Below are 22,629 nucleotides of genomic sequence, written 5' to 3' on the forward strand. Positions count from 1 at the left end.
CAACTTCGCTCCCCACTGGCTTTTCCGAGTGGGGGCTGAGCCACATTCTCCCCGCTTGGAACAGTTCCCCACAGTCTACATCTTCACATTCCTGATTTGTTGTTTCAATTATTCTTAATTTACTCACAAATAATTGTGTAACCGAGTGCAGGTCCGGCTGCCTGCGCAACAAAAGCCAAACTCATGAGACAGGCGCCGGTGAGAAGGAAGCAGTTTATTCAGGTGCCAGCCTCCTGAGAAGACGGGGACTCTGGTCCCAAAGCCCATCTTCACATCTCAGTGCAGGCAGGGATTTTTTAGGAGGGAGAGAGAGCAGAGCCAAGAGGTGAGGGGGAGGGGCTGTGGACCTGCGACGGTGTCCTCGCTGGCCCTGATATGGATCTGTAACGACAGCTTGCAGGAAGTCGTCAGAGTCAGCAAGCCACCCCACGCCCGGGCAGGATCCAGAATGGCCAGTTTTTGCAATACCCTAAAAAAAAAAGGCTGTTAGGGCAATCATATGGTATTTGTCTTTCTCATAATGTTCTCCAGGTCCATCTATGCTATCACAAAGGGTAAAATTTACTTCTTTTTTATGGCTGAGTAGTAGTCCATTGTGTAAATATCCCATAGTTGTTTTATCCACTCATCTGATGGACACTTGGGCTGCTTCCACATCTTGGTGACTGTAAATAACACTGCAATGAACATAGGGGTGCTTATGTTTTTTCTAACTAGTGCTTTGATTTTCTTCAGATAAATTCCCAGATGTGGGCTCACAGGGTCAAAAGGCAGTTCCATTTTTAATTTTTTGCTTTCCATACTGCTTTCCACAGTGGCTACACCAACCTGCATTCCCACCAACAGTGCAGAAGGGTTCCCTTTTCTCCACATCCTCCCCAGTACTTGTTTTTTGTTGATTTATTGATGAGAGCCATTCTAACCAGTGGGAGGTGATATATCACTGTGGCTTTAATTTGCACTTCTCTGATGGTTAGTAACATTGAGCATCTTTTCATATGTCCATTGACCATCTGTATGTCCTCTTTGGAGAAGTGTCCATTCAGGTCCTTTGCACATTTTTTAATTGGATTGTATTTGTGTGGGGGAGGGTTGAGTTTTGTAAGTTCTTTATAAATTTAGTGAATATATTCTCCCATCCTGTGGGTTGTCTTTTTTTTGTGGTGATTGCTGGGGGGTCAGGGGTATAAGGGGGATAAATGGTAATGGGAAAAACATAATAAAAAAGGCTGTCAGTGATTTATGGCAGGCTTGTCTTGTACGATGTACCGGACGGATAAGCTGAGCAGGACGTCTTCCCATTGGCCTCGATGTGGATCTTTACGGTCACCGTTCTTGAGTTGGCCGTCTGGCTTTTTTTGTCAGCTGAATTCCAGGGCTCTTGGGGTCAGGCTGCTTCCTAGGTTCACACAGGTATCGAAACTCCTGAACTGTAAACTATACCAAAAAAACTTTTAACACCCAAGCTCTAGCTTCAAGAGGAAAATCAGGATAGAGTAACAAGCTGGGTTTCACATTTACTAAGATTAACATGGGTAGCTTTATATAAACTCTTTTATAAGCAAATTTATTAGTACATTCTTGTTTTAGTTTTGTTCTATGGTTAGTCAGGCTCATATAAATAGTATATCACATTCATTCCCCATTGCAATTTATTCATAAATACTACCTTGTAGCTGGAATTGCTCTTGCCAGGATAAAGAGAGAGATCTCTTCATTGTATTCTACTTGCTGTCAGAGCAACATTTCATAGTAGAATAAAAGCCACAGCTATTAAAATATCTATATATCTTCCTGACACATTTCTACAGGGAAAAGAGGAGGTTAAGTTTCACTCATGTGTGAGTATGACCAACTTAATGAAAGCATCAGGTTTCTGTTAAATCGCTCAACACAAATGTACTGAGTACCTACTATGTGTGGACTCTTGTGTGAGACCCTGGAATGCACTGATCAATAGGGTAGACCAGATTTCTCACCAAGCAGAACTTTCCGATCTAAAAAGGGATATAAACAGGGACCTCTTTGCCCCATGGGAACACACAGTCACTTAAACTTAGGACGTTTTGTAGGGCTCCTAGATGTATCCTCTACACATGAGGATTTCTCAGCTTCAATACCACTAATGTTTTGTCCAGTTAATTTGTTGCAGGGGTAGGGTGCTGAACTGTACATCGTAGAATGTTTAGTGGCATCCCTGGCCCTGCCCACTAGATGCCACAATTTGGTGAATGTCTCCAGACATTGCCAAACTCCCTGCAGGGATGACCATGCCTCTGGCTGCTCACTGTCCTTTGTTTCCCTCCAGACGGTAATGGAAGAGCAGACAGTTACTGAAAAACAATTGCTCTGGCTTCTACGTAGAGCTAGGAGTGAAAGGCAGCCCAAAGTCATCAGGTGTTTTTGACTGGAGAGGCACCATCAATACACAATTTATCATTTAAGCCTCTGGATAGTGAGAAAGTGAGTCTACTTATAGAGAGCCCTAGTCTTTCAACTGGTCCCAATTCCATAAAAGCACAAAGTAATTAAATCAGCAAATAATTGAGTGAACTCTTAGTCTTAATTCAACAGTAGCAAAACCTGAGACCCAGGGAAGCTGAATGAGGGGACTTCCATTACAGCTCCTCAGACTCAATTCCTTTATCAGGCTTGTCCACGGTGAGATGGTTGACGGGATCATAGCCCATTCATCATGTGCACATAAACGTGGTTTTAGGAGTCTCTAAATACCCAAGTATAGAAATTTAAGCTGAGCACTCCAGACCGCCCAACTGGGATAATGCTTAGGATAGTTCCACTTTAAGTGTCTGTCAAACTAGATGTCTATTTTCTTTCAACTCGATGAGATTACTTTCGACAGCAATTTATGTAGACTATCCAGCGCTAAATCACAAAATCAATAGTATGAGTGTTCTTACTTGCTGGAGTCTACACAAATGGCTGGAAAATACCGTTTTTGGAGTGCATCTCCATAAACCTATCTATTCTTTGCATACAGAAATCCACCCTTCCCTGGTGGTTTTAGAGTCCACTGATATAAAATAAAGATCATCTGAAATGGTTCTCCACAACAACGGGTTGTTGTGGATGTGCACAACAACGGGTGTGCCAAAGCCGAACTTAGCTCAGGTTTCCCCAATCTGGACCACAGTTGGGGAGCCCAATGTAAGCAGTAACTGGCTTAAGAATAGAATCCAAATGTCCCTAAGTCCTCGTCTTTCTGAGTTCCTCTTCCTCATACCATTAAGTAGGTACAACCCTACTCCTTTCTTTTGATTCTTCCTCAACCACGTAGGATAAACAAAAAGTGCCTACATTTCCCAGGTTGCTGCTAATCACTTCTCCCTCTGACTGGTAACTTGAGCTTCTCTCACCAGCCCTTCCTGCACAAACAACTGTTCAAGCCTTCCTGTTCAAACAACTGGCCAAGCCTTCAAAGCGTGGCCAACACTAGGTTGTAGTATGTAACAAACTTTCCCAATCACATGGGGAAATACCATGTTGTGAAGAAAAACTTCAAATTAGATATTTGACCTCACTGCTCCTTCCACGTGCCTGCCGGTGTCCTTCCCCATGGGGTACCCTGCTGACCACCTCCTCCATCTTCCCCTGTGGGTCTGGCTTACAATCAAGGTATCGCCACTCCCTTGCTGCCTACCCCTCTCCCCTCCCCCCAGCCCCAGTCCAGGGCCCTGCCTTAGCCCTATCTTCAGAACCTCAACACTCTTTCTCCACAGGCTTCTCTTCTCCAAGAAAAGAGAAATACTTAACCTCTTTTCCCAGAAACACCACCTGCCCTCAAGATAAACTTTTGCATTTTAATGCAGAGCACCTTAGTTCGTTTGTCCCAAATTCTCCCTTCCATGATAGGGCTGGGAAAGAACAAGGATCATGGATATTTCCTCCAAAATTGAAATGCAATTTTCCCTAAAGATGTTCTGCAACTATATCTGGAAAACAGGCTCAAGTGTTAAAATAATCTGGGTTTTGCACTGACTATATGCACAAACCAATTGGCCAGAGCTGGACAGCCCAAAGGAAATGACAATCACCCATAGGAGCAGAGCTAGGTCCAGACCAGCTGAGCCACAGTGATGGATGACAAGCGAAGGGGCTTAGACAAGCTGTGTTGAAGTGGACTTGGGCCATAGTAGGGAGTGAGAGAGATAGGCAGTGTATCCCAGAAACCAGGCAGATGACAGGAGCCAGAAATTTGCATATATGGAAAATGAAGTTCAGGACCAAACAAGAAAGCACGCTGGGAGGAAGTGTGATCGACTCTCAACGCCCTTCTAGGTTCTTCACCTCCAGCCACCAAGAAGTCCTGGTTGGTGCATTTGTCTCCAGACAAGGGCGATCGGCAGAGGTGAAGCGGAAGGGGAAGATGAGAGTGTGCCTTAAGTACTGTACCTGTCAAATTTACTTAACCAATCCACTATTTGGGTGCATTTGATTGTTTCCTTTTTTTTTGCCTTTTTTAAATTTTATTTTTCAATTACAGTTGACATTTGATGTTGTTTTATATGAGTTTCAAGTATACAGCATAGCAGTTAAACAATTATATAACTGGCCAAGTGATCTCCCAGTAATTCCAGTACCCACCTGGCACCGTACATAATTATTACAATATTATTGACCATATTCCCTATGCTGTACCTTATACCCACATGACTATTTTAGCAATTAGTATTTCTTAATCTCCTCACCTTTTTCACCCAACCCCCTCCCATCTCGAGCAACCTTCAGTCTGTTCTCTGTATCTGTGAGTCTGTTTCTGTTTTGTTTGTTTTTTTGTTCTTTAGATTTCACATATAATTGAAAAAATATGGTTTTTGTCTATCTCAGAATTATTTTACTTAGCATAATATCCCACAGCCCCATCCATCTTGTCACAAATAGTAAAATTTTATCCTTCTTATGGCCAAGTAATATTCCATTGTATGTAAGTACCACATCTTCTTTATCCACTCATCTACTGACAGGCACTTGGGCTACTTCCAGTATCTTGGCTATTATAAATGATGCTGCAATGAACATAGAACTGTGTATATGTTTTTGTATTAGTGTTTTGGATTTCTTTGGATATATACCCAGAAGTGGAATTCCTGGGTCATAAGGTAGTTCTATTTTTAGTTATTTGAGGAACCTCCATAATGTTTTTTATGGTGGCTGCACCAATCTGCAATCCCACCAACTGTGCATGAGAGCTCCCTTTTCTTCACATCCTTGCTGACACTTGCTGTTTGTTGATTTACTGATGATAGTCATTCTGACCAATGTGAGTTGATACCTCATTGTGGTTTTAATTTGCATTTCTCTGAAGATTAATGACTGAGCATCTTTTCATATGTCCATTGGCCATCTGTCTGTCCTCTTTGGAGAAGTGTCTATTTAGGTCCTCTGCCCATTTTTTAATTGAATTGTTTGTTTTTTAATGTTGAGCTATATGAGTTCTTTATATATTTTGGACATTAACCCCTTATCAGCTGTATCATTGGCGAATAACTTCTCCCATTGAATAGGCTGTCTTTTCATTTTGTTGATGATTTCCTTTGCTGTGTAAAAACATTTTAGTTTGATCTAGTCCCATCTGACTATGTTTTCTTTTGTTTCTCTTGCATGAGGAGATATAACAGAAAAAAATATTTGCTAAGAGAAATGTCAGAGAGGTTACTGCCTATGTTTTCTTCTAGCAGTTTTATGATTTTGAGTCTTACATTTAAGTCTTTAATCCATATTTAGTTTATTCTTGTATAAGGTATAAGAAGGTGGTCTAGTTTCAGATTTATTTGCATGTATCTGTCCAATTTTCACAGCACCATTTATTGAATAGGCTGTCTTTGCCCCATTGTATGTTCTTACCTCTTTGTCATGGATTAATTGGCCATATAGGCAGGCATTCATTTCTGGGCTCTCTATTCTATTGCATTGATCTATGTGTCTGTTTTTATGCCAGTGCCACGCTATTGTGATTACTATAGCCTTGCAGTACAGCTCGATATCAGGGATCATGAGTCCTACAACTTTGTTATTTCTCAAGACTTCTGTGGCTCTTCTGGCTTTTTGGGGAATCCATATAAATTCTTGGATTATTTGTCCTAATTCTGTGAAAAATGCTACTGGCATTTTGATAGGGATTGCAGTGAATCCACAGATTGCTTTGGGTAGTGTGAACATTTTAGCAATGTTAATTCATTCTATCTGTGAGCATAGTATATGCTTCCATTTATTTATATCTTTATCAATTTCTTTCTTTGAAGTATTAGAGTACAGGTGTTTTACCTCCTTGGTTAAGTTTATTTCTAGGCACTTTTTTTGATGCAATTGTAAATGGAATTGTTTTCTTAATTTCTCTTTCTGATTGTTCATTATTGCTATATAAAAATGCAACCAGTTTTTAAACATTAATTTTTTATCCTGCTACTTTACAAAATTCATTCATCAGTTCTGGTAGTTTTTTTGTGAAATCTTTAAGGTTCTCTATATATAGTATCATATTATCTGCAACTAATGATAGTTTTAGTTTTTTCTTTCCAATTCAGATGCCTCTTATTTCTTTCTCCTACCCAGTTGCTGTGTCTAGGACTTTTAATACTACAGTGAATAAAGTGGTGAAAGTGGACAACCCTGTGTTAGTCCTGATTTTAAGAAAAATGCTTTCAGCTTTTCCTTGTTTATTATGATGTTAGCTGTGGGTTTGTCAATATGGCTTTGATTATGTTGAGGTATATTCTCTCTAGTCCAACTTTTCTGAGAGTTTTTATCATAAATGGATGCTGGATTTTCTCAAATGCTTTCTCTGTATCTATTGATATGATCACATGGTTTTATGCTTCATTTTATTTATGTGGTAAATTGATTTGCAGATATTGAACCAACTTTGCATCCTTGAAATAAATCCCACTTGATCATGGGGTACAGTCTTTTTAAAGCATGGCTGAATTTCATTTGCGAATATTTTCTTGAGAATTTTTGCATTTATGTTCATCACAAATATTGGCCTATGATTTTCTTTCTTGTGTGATGTGTTTATCTGGTTTTAAAATTAGGATAATACTGGCCTCATAAAAAGAGCTTGGGAGCCTTTACTCCTCTTGAATTTTTTGGAATAGGTTGAGAAGGAGAGGTGTTAGATCTTCTTTGAATGTTTATTAAAATTCAACTGTGAATTGACCCATACAGGACTTTTATTTGCTGGGAGTTTTGGGATTATTGATTTGCCTTCACTGGTAGTAGTTGGTCTGTTCAGATTTTTCTGTTTATTCTTGATTCAGTGTCAGAAGATTGTATGTTTCTAGGAATGTATCCATTTCTTGCAGATTGTCCAATTTGTTGGCATATAACTGTGCATAGTATTTTCTTATAATCATTTGTATTGCTGTGGTGGTGGTCGTCATTTCTTCTCTTTCATTTCTGATTTATCTATTTTGGTCCTCTCTCTTTTTCTGTTGATATGTCTGGTTAAAAGTTTATCCATCTTGTTCATCTTTTGAAAGACCCAGCTCTTGATTTTATTGATTTTTTTCTACTCTTTATTTTAGGCTTTATTTCATTTATTTCTACTCTGGTCTTTATTATTTCCTTCCTTCTACTCACTTTGGGCTTTGTTTCTTGTAATTTTTCTAATTCTTTTAGGTGTAAGGTTTAGACTGTTCTTCTGAGATTTTTCTCATTTCTTGACATAGGCCCGCATTGTTATAAATTTCCCACTTCGGACTGCTTTTGCTGTGTCCCATAGATTTGAGGTCATTGCGTTTTCATTTTCATTTGTCCCAAGGCATCTTTGTATTTCTTCCTTGATCTCACTGTGAATCCATTCAGTGTTCTGTAACAGGTTATTTAGCCTCCATGTGTTTGTGTCTTTTTCAGTTTTTTTCTTGTAGTTGATTTTGGTTTTGTAACATTGTGGTTGAAGAAGGTGCTTGATATAATTTCATTCTTCTTAAATTTATTGGGACATGTTTTGTGGTCCCTCATGTGGTCTCTCCTGGAAAATGTTACATGTGTACTTGAAAATAATGTATATTCTTTTGCTTTGAGGTTAAATGCCATAAATTATCAATTAAATTCATCTGGTTTAATGTATCATTTAAGGCTTCTGTATACGTGCTGATTTTCTGTCTGAAAGATCTTCCCTTTGAAGTCAATGGGATGTTAAAGTCCCCCTACTCTGACTGTATTTCTGTCAATCTCTCTATGCCCATCAATATTTGCCTTTATATATTTAGGTGCTCCTATGTTCGTGCTAAATTTTACAAGGGTTATATCCTCTTGTTGGATTGATTTCTTTATTGTTATAAATGTCCTTCTTTGTCTTTTATTATAGCCTCTGTTTAAAGTCTATTTTGTCTGATATAAGTATTTCTACTACACATTTTTTTGTTTCCCTTTGCATGAAATATCTTTTTCCATCCCTTTACTTTCACTTTGTGTGTGCATTTTGATCTGAAGTGGGCCTCTTGTAGATAGAATATATATGGGTCTTGTTTTCTTAACCATTCAGCTACCCTATGTCCTTTGATTGGAGCATTTAAGCCATTTACTTTTAAAGTGGTTATTGATAGGTACACAGTTATTACCATTTTGTTATTCATATTTATGTTCCTTCCCCATCTCCTTCTTCTTTTTCTTAAAGAAGTCCTAATAATTCCTGTGATACTGGGTTGGTGGTAATAAACTTTTTTAGCCTTTTATTATTAGGAAAGCTCTTTTTGTTCCTTCTTTAATTTTAAATGATAGCTAGTTGTTTACAGTAGTTTGACTGTATGACCTTGCTTTTCATCATTTTGAATATTTTTTGCCAATCCCTTCTGACATAAAAAGTTTATGTTGAGAAATCAGCTGACAGTCTTATGGGAGCTCTGTAGTATGTAACTAGCTGCCTTTCTCTTGTTGCTTTTAAGATTCTTTGTTTTTAATATTGTATCATTTAATTAGGATGTGTCTTGCTGTGGGTCACTTTGAGCTCATCTTGTTTGGGAAACTCAGTGCCTCCTGGACTTGTGTGTCTTTTTCCTTCACCAGGTTAGGAAAGTTTTCAGCCATTATTTCTTCAAATAGGTTTTCAATTCCTTGCTGTCTCTCTTCTCCTTCTGGTACCCCTACAAAGCAAATATTGTTGTGGATGATGTTGTCCTAGAGGTCTCTTAAACTACTCTCATTTTTAAAAAATTCTTTTCTTTTTGTTGCTCTGGATTGGGTGTTTTGTTACTTTGTCATCCAAATCGCTGATTTGACCCCCTGCTTTATTTGATCTGCTGTTGATTCCTTCTAGTGTCTTCTTCATTTCAATTATTGTATTCTTCATTTCTGACTGGTTCTTTTTAAATTATTTTTATGTCCTTTTTAGGCTTAGTATTTCTTTGTTGAAGTTCTCACTGAGATCATCCATTCTTCTCCTAAGCTCCTTGAGCATCCTTATAACCAGTGTTTTGAACTCTGTATCTGGTGGACTCCTTGCCTCCATTTCATTTAATTCCTTTTCTGGAGATTTCCTCTGTTCTTTCATTTGAGACATATTTCTTTCTCTCCCCATTTTGGCTGCCTCTCTGTGTTTGTTTCCATGTATTAGGCAGATCTGCTCATTCTCCCAGTCTTGGCGGGGTGGCCTTATGGAGCAGCTGTCTTGTGGGACCCAATGGCACAGACTTCCTGAGTACCTGAACCAGGCACTCTAGGAGTGTCCTTTGTGTGGGTTGTGAGTGCCCTCCTGTTGAACTTTGATTGCCGTTGGCACATCAGTGTGTGGGACTGAACCTCAGGCAGGCTGGCTGTGAGGACTGGCCACAACGACAGCATATGGCCTGCTGTGTGGGGGCTGACCCCCGCAGAGTGGGACTTGCCCCTGTGGGGTTTGGTGACTGCTGAGATAGCCCTTTGGAGCTAATGATGTAGTGCTCTGTTGAGGCCTGAAGACAGCCACTGGTTATATTAGTTCTGGGGCCTCTTGCAAGAGACTCCAGTGCAAGTCATATCAGGTGTTGCCTGTGACTGGCCTGGGGCTACGTGTTAGAAGCTACAAAGCCTTCTGCATTTGGCAGCTGCCTAGACGCATGTGGGATGGTCATGTTGTAAACCAAAGCTGGCTGCCCCCGGTACCGGGCCTGTGGTAGGTGAACGAAAGCCCAAGGAACCCTGAGACCTGCTGTTGCTGCTCGTAAGGCTCAGCCACTGAAAGTGTTGTGGGAAAAATGCAAGTTAGGTAAGGCAAGGTCTCAGAGAGGCAACAGGGTGGGGTAAGTGGTGTTAACCACGTCGGTACAGAATCAGATTTGACACCAGTGCTGAGCCTGAGGCAACTCAGCAAAAGTCTCAGGTTACACAGAGGGCAGCTGCCACTCACTTAGGACCTGTGGACCTTTGTGGTGGGACTGTGTCTCAGGCAATGTTCAGGGTGGAGCTAATAGAGTTCCCCGGACTAATGCAGATTCAGATTCTGTCGTGTTGGGTGAGGGCTCAACACAGGAACAATGGCAGTTGTCCTGCCAGCCCTCACCCCAGAGCCACAGTTTCTCCCTGTATGTCTCTGGCGCCCCATGACCCGAGTCTCTCTCTCTCTGTCCAAGGTGGGTGTCTGCAAGTGAGGGTGTTTGCATTGACCCTTTAAGAGGATGCCTGGGTTTCCAGCAGCCTTCCATCTCACCTGGACATCTCACAGCCGAATGTTCCAAGGGCTCCTCTTCCCAGCACTGGTGGTTCCAGGCTGGGGAGTCCGACATGGGGCTGAGACTCCTTGCTCCTCAGGGGGTACTTCTGCAGTTGAGATATCCCTCAGGATTCTCTACCCTCACACTTGGGTGCAGGGCCAGCCTATTTCACGTCTACCTTTCCTATCAGTCTCAACACGGCCTCTTCTTTATATCCTTCGTGGTAGGACTTCTGTTCAGCTCGTCTCCAGGTGGGCATCCAGGTTGACCAGTTTGTAATTTAGCCATAGTTTCCTGTGGTCATGGGAGTGCAGCATCCGCCTGCTGTGTCATCTTGACCGGAACCTGACTGTTTCCAGTTTTTAACTGTATAAGCAAGGCCGCAAATTTTATTTTTTGCTTTTTACCAAAACTTCCATACATCTGTGCTTATTACCATAAGATACGTTTTTAGAAGTGTAACACCCAGATAAAGGAATAAATATTTCTCTAATTTTGACAGAACATTACCAAAAAACCCAAGCACGACGGCTCGCCGCTAGGAGGCCAATGTTTGAGAGACCAGCATTGGATGGAAAAGAAAGGTTGCCTTTCTCAGGAAGCTGGAAGCCTGGGAACATGGTGAACTAAAGTCCAAAGACCATCTCTGAAGTTCTGAACCAAGCAGAAGAGGTTTAGAAGGAGAAAGGATCTGTAATAGCAGTAGCTGCATGCTGCCCCCCCCAAAGCCAGCATACAGTTAATCATTTTCTTGATTACACAGAGACTGTCTTGCATCAGGACTACTATTCTTTATGGTCAGGCGTGACCCTAGGTCATTCATTACCTCTCTTGAAGTCTTTGGTTCCTCAAAATAAGTTTAGCTGGGAAGTGTTGAAATAGCAGGAATTTTAGGGTTAGAACAAAGAGACTATGTTTGAGAGACGTGAAGGGTATAAAAGGCAATCGCACAGAAAATAGTTTACTCCTCGGGTTCACTCCTGAGACAAGCCTCTTCTTCAAACCATGAAGCTCAAGGTATTGTTGCATTTCATGTGGCTTATTGAAACTGATTTTCTAGCTTGCCTCTTCCTTTCTCAATTTCCTCCGTTGCCCTCTCCTTTTTAAGAGCTCTCTGCCTCTACCTCAAAAATTGCATTTTACTCATATCTCATACTCATTCTCATAGTGTCTAGGCTATCTCATTAACTGCACCTTGTTTTTTATCAGTATTTTACCAATAATAGACGTGATTGTGTTGTATAAAATTAGGAAAGTGAGTCATCGTAAGTTCACTGAATGTTAACCTCCTAGCTGTGTGTGTGTCGACTTTGGCATTCCTGGGCTGCATTTTGAATCATCTGTTTGCTGTCCTCTGTCCCCTAGAGAAGATGAGCTTTCTGCAGCAAGAACCATAACATTTCGGTTTGTTATTCTAGGGACCTTAGCACAGTGCCACAGATATTTATTAAATGACTGCATATTTTGCCTTATTGTGTATATTATCACAGCGTTTTACTAAAGAGAGATGTAAACACCAGGAGAAAGTCAAGAAGACCAAAACGGTACTTTAGAAATGATGGGCACAAGTGTGCAGACAGCCGAGCAGCTGCAAGTCTACCGCGTCACGCTCCCTTTCCTAGGGCCCAGGAAGAGGGTGTTTGCTCTCTGCCATGCAGGGTGATTGTCAGGGGATCCCCCAGCTTCCCCATATTTTCATGACAGCTCTACTTTCACAAGTCGCTGGCACAATGGGATCCCAGGGATGAACACCACAATCACCTTCCACGCCCCCCCAGCACATGCCCCTAGGATTACACGTTTCAGCGTCAGGCACTCCCAGCTCAGGTCTGACCCTGAAGAGACAGAGGAACAGCCAGTCTCTAACTGCCCCCGCCTGTGGGGTGAGAGGTTGAAAAGAGGCAGTTTTGCTTGGAACAAGGGATCCAGCCAGTACTGGCAACTGTTTTACTTGGCAATCATCAAACAAATTCTCTTTCATCCTTCCCTCACCCTGCCCCTGAGGATGTTTATCCAGGTTTTCAGCAGCATGAAAATCAGAGTTACTGTTATTCTCCATTTTAATCAGAAACTTCTATGCCAGCAGCCTTTCTCTCTCCTAGCAACCTTCACCCTGCTTCCTCCTACCCCCAACTCATTCACCTTTGTCTGTGTGTGTGTGTGTGTGTGTTGGTTCTGAAAGAAGTATGCTGTGTCCCTGGTTGATTACTGTTACCGATAGGAATGGGCCTGGAGCGGGTCTGCTCAGGCTGGCCAGCAGCATGTGTGTTCCTGATTTTGTGCAGGAAGGATTGCACAACGAGTCCGGGTGATTTTGAGAGGATATTTATGAAAGTGAAACAAGGGCAGTGAAACAAGGAAGGGCTTAGCATAGGAAGAGCAACAGGAAAGCTCAGGCAGGGCTCCCTCTTTGGCTCCTAGAAATGTTATAGGGAAGAAGTGAGCCAAGGAGGGGCTGCTGTTAGCTCACTGGGAAGTCAGAGAAAAAGGAGGAAGTCAGGATCAGGGGGTAAGCTGCTGCCCATTGCTCCCCTGCGTGCAAATCTCATGGGGACCCTTAGGGTTGAGGAGGTGCACGCCTCCTCAACCCTAAGGGAGGGAAGAAGCAGGGGAAGGGAAGGGCGCAGGGGTGCTCCTAGGAGGGAGAGCGCATCCCATTCACCTTTATAACAAAGCTTTGGAGCCATAAAAAGGAGCCCATTCTTCTGAAAGTGGCAGGGCTTTCCTGGCTTGAAAATCTGGAGACTTAAAGATGCGGGACCAGGCAGGGGCCAGGCTGAAGGATGCTCAGCTGGGCATGGGCTGCATGTTTGGGTCGCTGCCTGGGCACTGAACTCCGTGTCAGAGCATCCCAGACACCTGGATCCCCTCTCCCAACAACCCTTCCCCCTGCAGCGAACGCTGGAAAACAAGGCATGCGATTCTCAGAAAGACACAGTGAGTTGTGCAACGACGCAGCACAGGCAAGGGAAGAGACCTGACGTGCACTGAGTGGTCCTAAGCACTAGGCATGTAGTAAACACACTTAAAAGTGGATGTCTTCTTATTTTTTGTTTTTCAGGCAAATATAAACTATTTTATTTCTCCAAATAATTGGAAAACCAAATTGGGAAACTAAATGTTTTCTTTTTTTAATTAAAAAATTGTTTTCTTTATTGTTGACACCATTACAGAGTGGATGTTTTTAAATGTACATAATAGGTGTTCTCTTTTAAGATGTGTAGGAAATAAAATCATTGTCTATGCACTGAAGAGCCTGATATCTAAAGGGGCTGCACAGTACTGTGTTGCCTATGCAATGCAGACAACCCTGCAGGTTTTCATTATCTGATTTGTGGGTTCGAAGCAGAATGGTCTTCTCCACCACAATGGCCACACGCACTTCATTCAACAAGTTCACAATGAGTCCATCAGCATTGCCCAAAAGTCTGCTCCTCATCCTGTGTTCCCTCCCTTGGCAAATGGCACTGCTGTGTCCCGACCCCGAACCTGAGCTACTACAGCAGTCTCTTACCTGCCCTTGTCTTCCCATCTCAGATTCCTCCCCTACGGGATTGCCTACAGAAGTCTTTCCAAAACACAGTTCTGATCATATCCCTAACTTTCTTAAGACAGCACTATGGCTCCCCACTGAAGTCACAGTCTTTAGCAAAATGTAACATTCATCACTCAGTCCTAGCTGGCAAATCTGTTCTCCCTCTCACCTCTGACCCCTGCAGGCAGTTCTGCAGCTGGAGTTTGCTGAACACACTGCCCTACCTCACACTCCCAAAGCCCGGGCCACACTTCTACCTTTGCCTTTAACCCTCATCCTCATCCCCAGCACTTTCACCTGGCTGACTCCCAAGAGTGTTCCTAATAACCAGTTCAGGTATCATTGCCTCCAGGTATCCACCAACAAAAAGGGCAAGCAGTGGGTCTCAAGTGTACTTTGACTGATAACTTCCCGAGTAGCCATGCTGTAAAAAGTAAGAAGAAACCCTAAAGAAAGCACAGAACCCTGTGTTCTGCTTGGAACTCACAATAATACCTACCTAGAGACTTTAAGGTATTAAATGGATGCCGATTCTACAAGGCTAGCACAACACCTGGCATGTACTTAAAATGACAGTTGCCAGCTGTCTGAACGCGCTTGCCCACCCACCCCGCCCAAGTATGTCCCTCCCTTCCACCCTCCGCCCTGGCCCTCTGGCCCTCAACTCCCTGTGCTTCCCTCCACCCTCACCCCCACCACACTCTGGTGTCATCATCTGCTTGTTTCTCTGTGTCCTCCACTTGACTGAGGACAGAAACTGGCTGCTGTGAATTTCCACTTCCCTTTTTCTCACATGAGTAGGCACACATCATTTTTTAGACACTGAACTCAATTTGATTGATTGGGTTCCCTCTGGTAGAGTAAACTCTTTACATAGAAGTACCTCCAGCCCTCACACGCCAAGGAAGGAACAAATACGAAGGGAGTGGGGCGCTGCTCTGACACTCGTCCCTTTCAAGTCTGTCACAGAAAGCTTCGCCCGAGTGATCCACGGCTTGACAGCGGGGCACCTGACGGACCGCGTTGTTCAGAGGAGCAAGAGGATGATTCTGGACACTCTGGGCGTCGGGTTCCTGGGAACCGGAACGGAAGTGTTTCACAAAGCCAGCGAATATAGTAAAGTAAGAAGCTCGTGGCTACTTTAGCGATAAAGCGGGTGTGCACTCAGGGGTGCCCGTGAGTGTGCCCAGCGGTGTGTGTGTGTGTGTTCCACTGCTCCGCTCTTCATTTTAGGGGTGGTGCTTGGTGTAAGAGCATCGCTGTATACAGTTTCATGCTATCTCTATGCTCCATTGCCTGAGTTTTAATGCTCACCCATGATTTTACTAAGTCACTGTCTTGAAGACCAGTCTCAACACTAGTAAGGTCTCATAGTTTATTGCTATTAGGACTAACAGCACTTTTTATCTGAGAGTCTTAGAAGGAACAGTACCTGCCCCTAATGATTCATTCATGCAAAGACTTTGAGAGTGTCTGGAGAATAGGAAGGGCCAGCATCTGAGCAGAGGGTGGCTGTGTCTGTGGGAGAAACAGTGTCCACTTTCCAAAGGACGTGCTTGGTACCGACAGCTAGTTCACCCCACTTATGGGTGAGACAGCTAGCACTCACCCACAAGGAGTGTGTGAGAGTGGATTCAGACGCCGCTCCCTGGAGCACTTACGAATCCCGGGCTGGGACTGAGCAGTGCAGTCTCCTCTCACTTCCATGGAGAAAGTTGTGTTGTTCTACAAGGAAGAGATGAATCCAATGGTTAAGGCTTCGGTCTAGCATAACACAAAGAGTTCAAATGAGGACTATTAACATAATGCCTCCAAAGCTGAAGCATGGCTCTTGAAACGGGGACTGGGCATGCTCTGCTCACACTCTGAGCCCTGTGACACTGACTGACACTCTCTTGTTCCAGATCTACAGTTCCAACGTGTCCAGCACTGTCTGGGGCCGGCCAGCCCTGAGGCTCCCGCCGACGTATGCGGCTTTGGTTAATGGTGTGGCTGTAAGGAGCTTTCCATGTCTTTCCAACTGTTAGACAAGTGTGCTAATTTTTGGAGTCAAGAAATATCTCAGAAACCACCCCTACTTTCATGTTTTATTGATGACATCACTGAACTTATAGAGGTGAAGTGGCCTGCCTTCTCTTCTATAAAACAATTTCAGTTTTCATGCTTCAATGGTGAATTTACGTTTTCCAGATAGCGTGTGACGTGAAGGAAGTAAGACAGAGTTTAGATAAAGCCCCTCTAAGGCATCTCAATTCCATACTCTGAATGCATAAAGCAGAGAACATAAAACCCAATATCCACACTTAGTTCCTTCTCAATTCCTTTTTATTTTTGTGGTCGGTACCACTTTCTACCCAGTAACCAGGCTGTCATTCATTCACTTAATGAATATTGAGAGAGAAATAACAGCTATATGGTATCTATTATATTTTCTGAACCAAAAATCAGCATTTCTCATCTGACAATGTTGAAGCTTTTTTTCTGTGTGTCAAGGGTAATACACGGATATAATTTGGACATGTGCTGGGGTTTCTGAGATATATTTATGGTTTTGGGGACAGCAGCTCATCAAAGCCAAGCCCAATGGTGCGTCCAGGAATAAATGTCCAGCAAGCAGTGGAAAATACACCAGCCACATCCAATAAACACAAAAATCCACTTTTAGATAAACTTCTCATGATTACTATTTCATATAAGGAAAATGCAAGTGGCTGGGATAAAGAGGAATAAAACCTTATAGCAGAAAATAATGATCTTAAAATATAGCTTAGTATATAATCTTGGTTCAAGAATTCTTACAACTCCTCCAAAAGTTTAAAATTATTTCATAATAAAAGGTACAAAAACATATGGCCTGATATGGAATAAATGGCATTAAAGTGTTAGTGTGACTTGTTTGAGGGGTGGCGGAGGAAGGGACGGGGAATGAGGAGCAGCCACTCAATTCCACAGCTTTGTTTATAAGGTGAATATAGATCTTTTCAGGGGCTGTGGCAGAGACCTGGTTACCTGAGTGAGCCCCAAACTCCTTGGGGCTCACCAGCTTCTCCCTGAGGTACTGCCCGCTCTTGGCAGAGGGCAGCTGGTCCAGTGCCCAGCTATGTGATCAAGAATCACAACCAGTTTGCAGGTTTTCATTTCCAAAGAATCAAATCTAAAAATCTCACATCAAACAAGGTAATTACTAAACTAAACTCTTATTGACCCCAAAGCCATTGCATTCCAGGAAATACATTTTGGTTTTTGGTTGTCGTTTATGTCTGTTTACATAGATTCACTCGATGGATTTTGACGACACGTGGTATCCTGCCACCCACCCTTCCGGAGCTGTCCTTCCCGTCCTCATGGCCTTATCAGAAGCCCTACCTCCAAGTCCAAAGTTGTCTGGCCTTGACCTACTGCTTGCTTTCAATGTTGGGATTGAAGTGCAAGGCCGATTATTGGATTTCTCCGAGGAAGCCAGTGACATACCAAAAAGGTATGGAAAATATTTGCCCCACAGAGAGACAGCCATATTCCCCTTCATCTGTCAATCACTACTCCTGAAGCGCTGACGGAAAGGTTAGCCCAGTTGAAGATGTTAACACTTGTGCTAGCAGACAAGTCAGGTCACCAGTCATATGTCAAAGGTATGGCTTCAGAAGTGCTAATGGAAAGTCTCCTTTGGGTTTAGAAAGCCAACCTGGACCATGAAATACACTGGGGTCTCTCATCCCAGGGTGACTCAGGTCATTCTGGCACCTGTGGGTACCGAGAATATTCCTGATCCCATCAAAGCAGAATCTACTTTGATAGGTGTTAGCGTTCTTCAGACTAATGAGAACATTCAGAACATCCTAAACCTGACTATTCAACCCATAGATCAAAAGTGGTCAAATGCTGGCCATATCATATGCCACGTGGTCCAGTCTGCAGAAGAGAAGCATAAATTTGAATACCGAGTGAACTTTCACAGTTTCTACAAGGCCCTTAATTTTATGGTTACTTACATGGACTTTCAGCAATCAACAACTTTTGCCTTTCTCCAATAATTGCAAAAGTATCACTTATAAAGAATTTACTGTATCTCAGGCACCACTGTAAGCATATGAATTCATTCAAAAGTCACAAAATCCTGTAAGATAGATACTATTATTATCACCATTTTATGTTACAGAAAATAGGTACAGAGAAGTTGCAGAAGTTTCTCCAAGATCACTCAGCTAATAAGTGGAAGAGCTGAGATTCAAACCCAGGCAGACAGTATGTCCATTATCTAAGCTCCTGATCACTCACTACACACCCTGCCTCCTGGTGGTTGAGGATTGTAAATCTCCAACTCTTTGCTTTTGCTTTTTAGGTTCCACCCCCCCTCCGTGGTAGGAACTTTGGGTAGTGCTGCTGCTGCATCCAAGATTTTAGGGCTCAGCACGACAGAGTGCCAGGAGGCCTTGGCTATTGCTGTTTCTCATGCGGGGGCACCCATGGCAAATGCTGCCACTCAGACCAAGCCTCTTCACATGGGCAATGCCGCCAGGCATGGGATCGAAGCTGTGTTCCTGGCAATGCTGGGTCTCCAAGCAAACAAGCAGGCCTTGGACATGCAGACGGGATTTGGGGCCTTCTATGCCAACTATTCCCCCAAAGTCCTTCCAAACCTAGATTCCTATACTTGGCTCCTGGACCAGCAGGATGTGGCTTTCAAGAGTTTCCCTTCACACTTGGCCACCCACTGGGTGGCAGACGCAGCTGCATCCGTGAGAAAGCGCCTCGCACCAGACAGAGCAGTGCTTCCCAGTGACCACATCGAACGAATCGTGCTCAGAATTCCAGACGTCCAGTATGTAAACCGGCCTTTCCCAGACTCAGAGCACGAAGCCCGTCACTCCTTCCAGTATGTGGCCTGTGCCATGCTGCTTGATGGCAGCATCACTGTCCCATCATTCCACAGATGCCAGATCCACAGGCCACAGGTGAGAGAGTTGCTTTGTAAGGTGGAACTGGAGCACCCTCGGGACAACCTGCCAAACTTCAACACATTATACTGCGAGGTAAGTGTCACCCTCAAGGATGGAGCCACCTTCACAGAGCGCTCTGATACTTTCTACGGTCACTGGCGGAAGCCACTGAGCCAGAAAGACCTACAGGCCAAGTTCAGAGCCAATGCCGCCAGGACACTGTCCTGTGATACAGTAGAAAGACTTATAGAGACAGTGGACAACCTGGAAGATCTCGAGGACTGTTCTGTGTTAACCACACTTCTGAAAGGACCCTCCCCATCAGAGATGGTGTCACAGTCTATCGAGCATTTAACAATTTCATAACACAGTCTCCCTGAGGTTTACCATCATCTAAGTGACTTTATATTGGGGGGTGCTCAATGATCTGCTCGTGGTCAGCTCAGAAGAGAATGCAGCGGAATGGAGAGAGTGCAGACACGGAGCTGGTTGTACATAGAGAAGGATGCTTGACCTGTAAATTTGCAAGACTGTTCCATGGGTCTAGAGCAAAATAATGCATATGTAAGAAACACAGAGCAAGTGATTTTATAAGCATTCATAAAGCTGAATTTCAAATCACCTGTGACCTGCTTATATAATTAATCTCTTCAGAGGACTTTTATGAACCTCATTAACCTCAAGCCGTGGGAGGAAGTTGAACCTGTACGTATGTTTGCTGACAGTGGAGAAGGGGCCTCTGGTCTGTTGTGCCACCAACAGCTTTCTCAGATCATGGCTTATTAGAAGCTCTGCACAGTGCAGGGACTGCTGTTGGGTTTAAAGGTTAGGGCTTAGGGGGTTCAAATTCTGCCTCTGCGACATCCTAGATGCCATCCAGGGCATGTGTCAGAGTACCCTTCTGCCTTAGTCTCGCTATTTGTAAAGCAGAAACAAAGAGCTGTCTGAAAGACAAAGCAGTTTGGCTCTGGGAGCCATGCTCTTCGTGACAACATGTCACCTTGCATTACAACAAATCTTCTGAGAAGTAGATAATGAACAGAGAGTCTGAGATACAAGAAAGACTGACAACACAAAAACTGTACATATCTATAGTTAAATACATATTGACTGCATAAAATAATAAAATATCTTATGGGCTTCAAAATTACAACATTAGCAGACAGTTATTATAGTTATGTTATAGTTAGTATGGTCTAAATTCCTGTGTTGTCCAAGAAAAGGGCAAAGCTATTAACTCTAACCTTTGATTTGAAAGTATACATGTTGATATGTCTAGGGTAACCATTACAAAAAAGCAGTAGAATATATTACTTCTAGGTTAATAGAGAGAAATATGCCATTAGGAAAAAAATAACCCACAGGAAGCAAGAATGGGGGTGGAAGAAATATAGAAATGGCAGAACATGTATAATTAGAGAAAAAATCCAAATATATCTATAATAACAAAACGGCAAATGGACTAAATGCTCCTGCTTAAAAAGACAGACTATGAACACATTTTTAAATGTTTCGTAGTTTGTTAACATCTACTTTACATACTATTCATCCATTCGTTTTACGCGTACAGCTCACTGAGTTCTGGTAAACTCAGGGGTTTGTGCCAGCACCACCACAGTCCAGTTCTGAGGCACTCCCATCCCTCCACAACATTCTTCACAGCTGCGTGCAATCAATCCCACTCCCCTCCCGCCCTCAGCCAGCAACGATCTGCTTTCTATCTTAATAGTTTTGTCTTCTCCAGACATGTTCTATAGCAAATGGACTCATACAATATGCAATCTTACGTATCTGACTCTTTCACTTAGCAAAACAGTTTTAAGATTTTTCCACACACGTACCAGGGCACTTGATTCCCTTTCATTGCTAAATAGCACTCCATTGTATGAATGTACTACATTTTGTTTACCCATTCATCAGTTACAGAATAGCTGAATTGTTTCCCATTTGGGGCTGTTACGAATAATGCTTCTATGAGCAATCTGATACACGTCTTTCTGTGGGCATGTCTTTCCATTTCTCCTGGGTGAATACTTAGGAATGGGAATGCGGGGTCATCTGGTAAGTGCATGTGTAACTTCTAAATACTGTTTTCCAAAGCTGCTCTATCGTGTTGTGTTTCCACCAGCAATGTCTAAGAGTCCCGGTTTCTCCATATCCTCACCAACCCTTAGAACTGTTGGTTTTAAAATTTTAACGAGTCTAGTGAGTGTGTAGTAGTGTTTCATTGTGCTTTTAATTTCCATTTCCTTCATGACTAATTCTTCCCCCTTTTTGCCAATTGTTTCAATTAGCTTATCTTATTATTGAGTTCTAAGACATATTTATATATTCTGGGTATAATATCTTTATCAGATATATGCTTTGCAATATTTTCCCCCATTCTGTGGCTTGTGTTTTCTATTGGTCTCTCTGGGGGTGGGGGTTGGGGATGGGTAGAGGGGGGTTAGGAGGTGCAGGGGTTGAGCATAAAGGAAAAAGGACTCATGGACATGGACAACAGTGTGGTGAGGTTAAGGGGGGTAAATGGCAATGGAAAAAATACAATAAAAATAAATTTTTAAAAGAGAAGAGCAAAAGTTTTAAATTCTGATCAAGTCCATTTTACCACATTTTAAAAAGTTTACTGTTCCTGGTTTTGGTGTCATAAGAAGGCTTTTTTTAAAAAAATCCAGTTATATACTTTATTCAAGATATATAAGGACACAGAAAAGTTGAAAGTAAAAAGATGGGGAAAATATGGATGGAGTATTAATGAAATGAAAGAAAGAGTTTATTTGAATGAATAAATGCTAATATTAGATTAGACCAAAATGAATTCAAGCAAAAAGCTTTGCTAGAAATAAATATAATAATAATAATAATAATAATGATAATAATAACACTAAATTTAAATCATAAGGTAACTAAAATAATTCTAAACCTATATGCATCTAAATAATATTGAACAGCAAGGAGAAATAGATAAATCCAACATCATACTGAGAAAATGTTAACATTTCTTTCTCAGTAATTGATATTTCAAGGGAATAAATAGACTATCTAAGATTCAAACACAATCAACTATTTTATCTAAGGGACACACACAGAATTCTGCACCCAACCCAACTCCAGAATTCACAATTTTTAAAAATCTCATAAAACTCTTATAAAAGTGGACCATATGCTGAGTGTGAAACAAGCCTCAGCAACTTTTCAAAGGATTGAACCATATATATTATTTTCTCCAAACACAATGCAATGAAGTTTAAAAAAGTCAATATTAAAAAAGACGATTAGAAAAGCCTGAGATGTTTGGAAATAAACATTGCTCTAAATAAGTCCTGGGTCACAGAAGAAATTATAATGAAAATTATAAAATATTTAGAACTAACCAGTAAGAAAAACACCTCATATCAAGATGTGTAGGATGCTGCAAAAGCAGAACTTAGAGATGTGTAGGCTTTTCTACTGCTGGCTCTGTGTTACTCGGATTACACTATTATTCCACAGGACGCAGCATGTGGAT

The 22,629-nt window shown here is 42.2% G+C and overlaps 2 protein-coding genes across 4 annotated transcripts in view; one reads left to right on the top strand and one right to left on the bottom strand.

The window, feature by feature from the left end:
- Positions 1 to 22,629, bottom strand: part of LOC139440507 (uncharacterized) — a 168,047-nt gene that overhangs the window by 133,580 nt on the left and 11,838 nt on the right. The gene's annotated exons all lie outside the window — the stretch shown is intronic.
- On the top strand, positions 11,402 to 21,528 carry ACOD1 (aconitate decarboxylase 1). The gene is made up of 5 exons (XM_045201718.3): positions 11,402 to 11,666; positions 15,144 to 15,305; positions 16,089 to 16,178; positions 17,457 to 17,662; positions 18,524 to 21,528. The coding sequence occupies exons 1-5, from the start codon at positions 11,655 to 11,657 to the stop codon at positions 19,485 to 19,487; spliced, it is 1,434 nt and encodes a 477-aa protein (XP_045057653.2). The 5' UTR covers positions 11,402 to 11,654; the 3' UTR covers positions 19,488 to 21,528.

This window comes from Desmodus rotundus, chromosome 13 (genome assembly GCF_022682495.2).
Source record: "Desmodus rotundus isolate HL8 chromosome 13, HLdesRot8A.1, whole genome shotgun sequence".
Lineage (NCBI taxonomy): Eukaryota > Metazoa > Chordata > Mammalia > Chiroptera > Phyllostomidae > Desmodus > Desmodus rotundus.

Coding starts and splice junctions, on each gene's coding strand:
- ACOD1 (XM_045201718.3), top strand. Junction 15,306..16,088: donor AAGCCAGCGAATATAGTAAA/GTAAGAAGCTCG, acceptor CTCTTGTTCCAG/ATCTACAGTTCCAACGTGTC. Junction 16,179..17,456: donor CTTTGGTTAATGGTGTGGCT/GTAAGGAGCTTT, acceptor CTGTTTACATAG/ATTCACTCGATGGATTTTGA.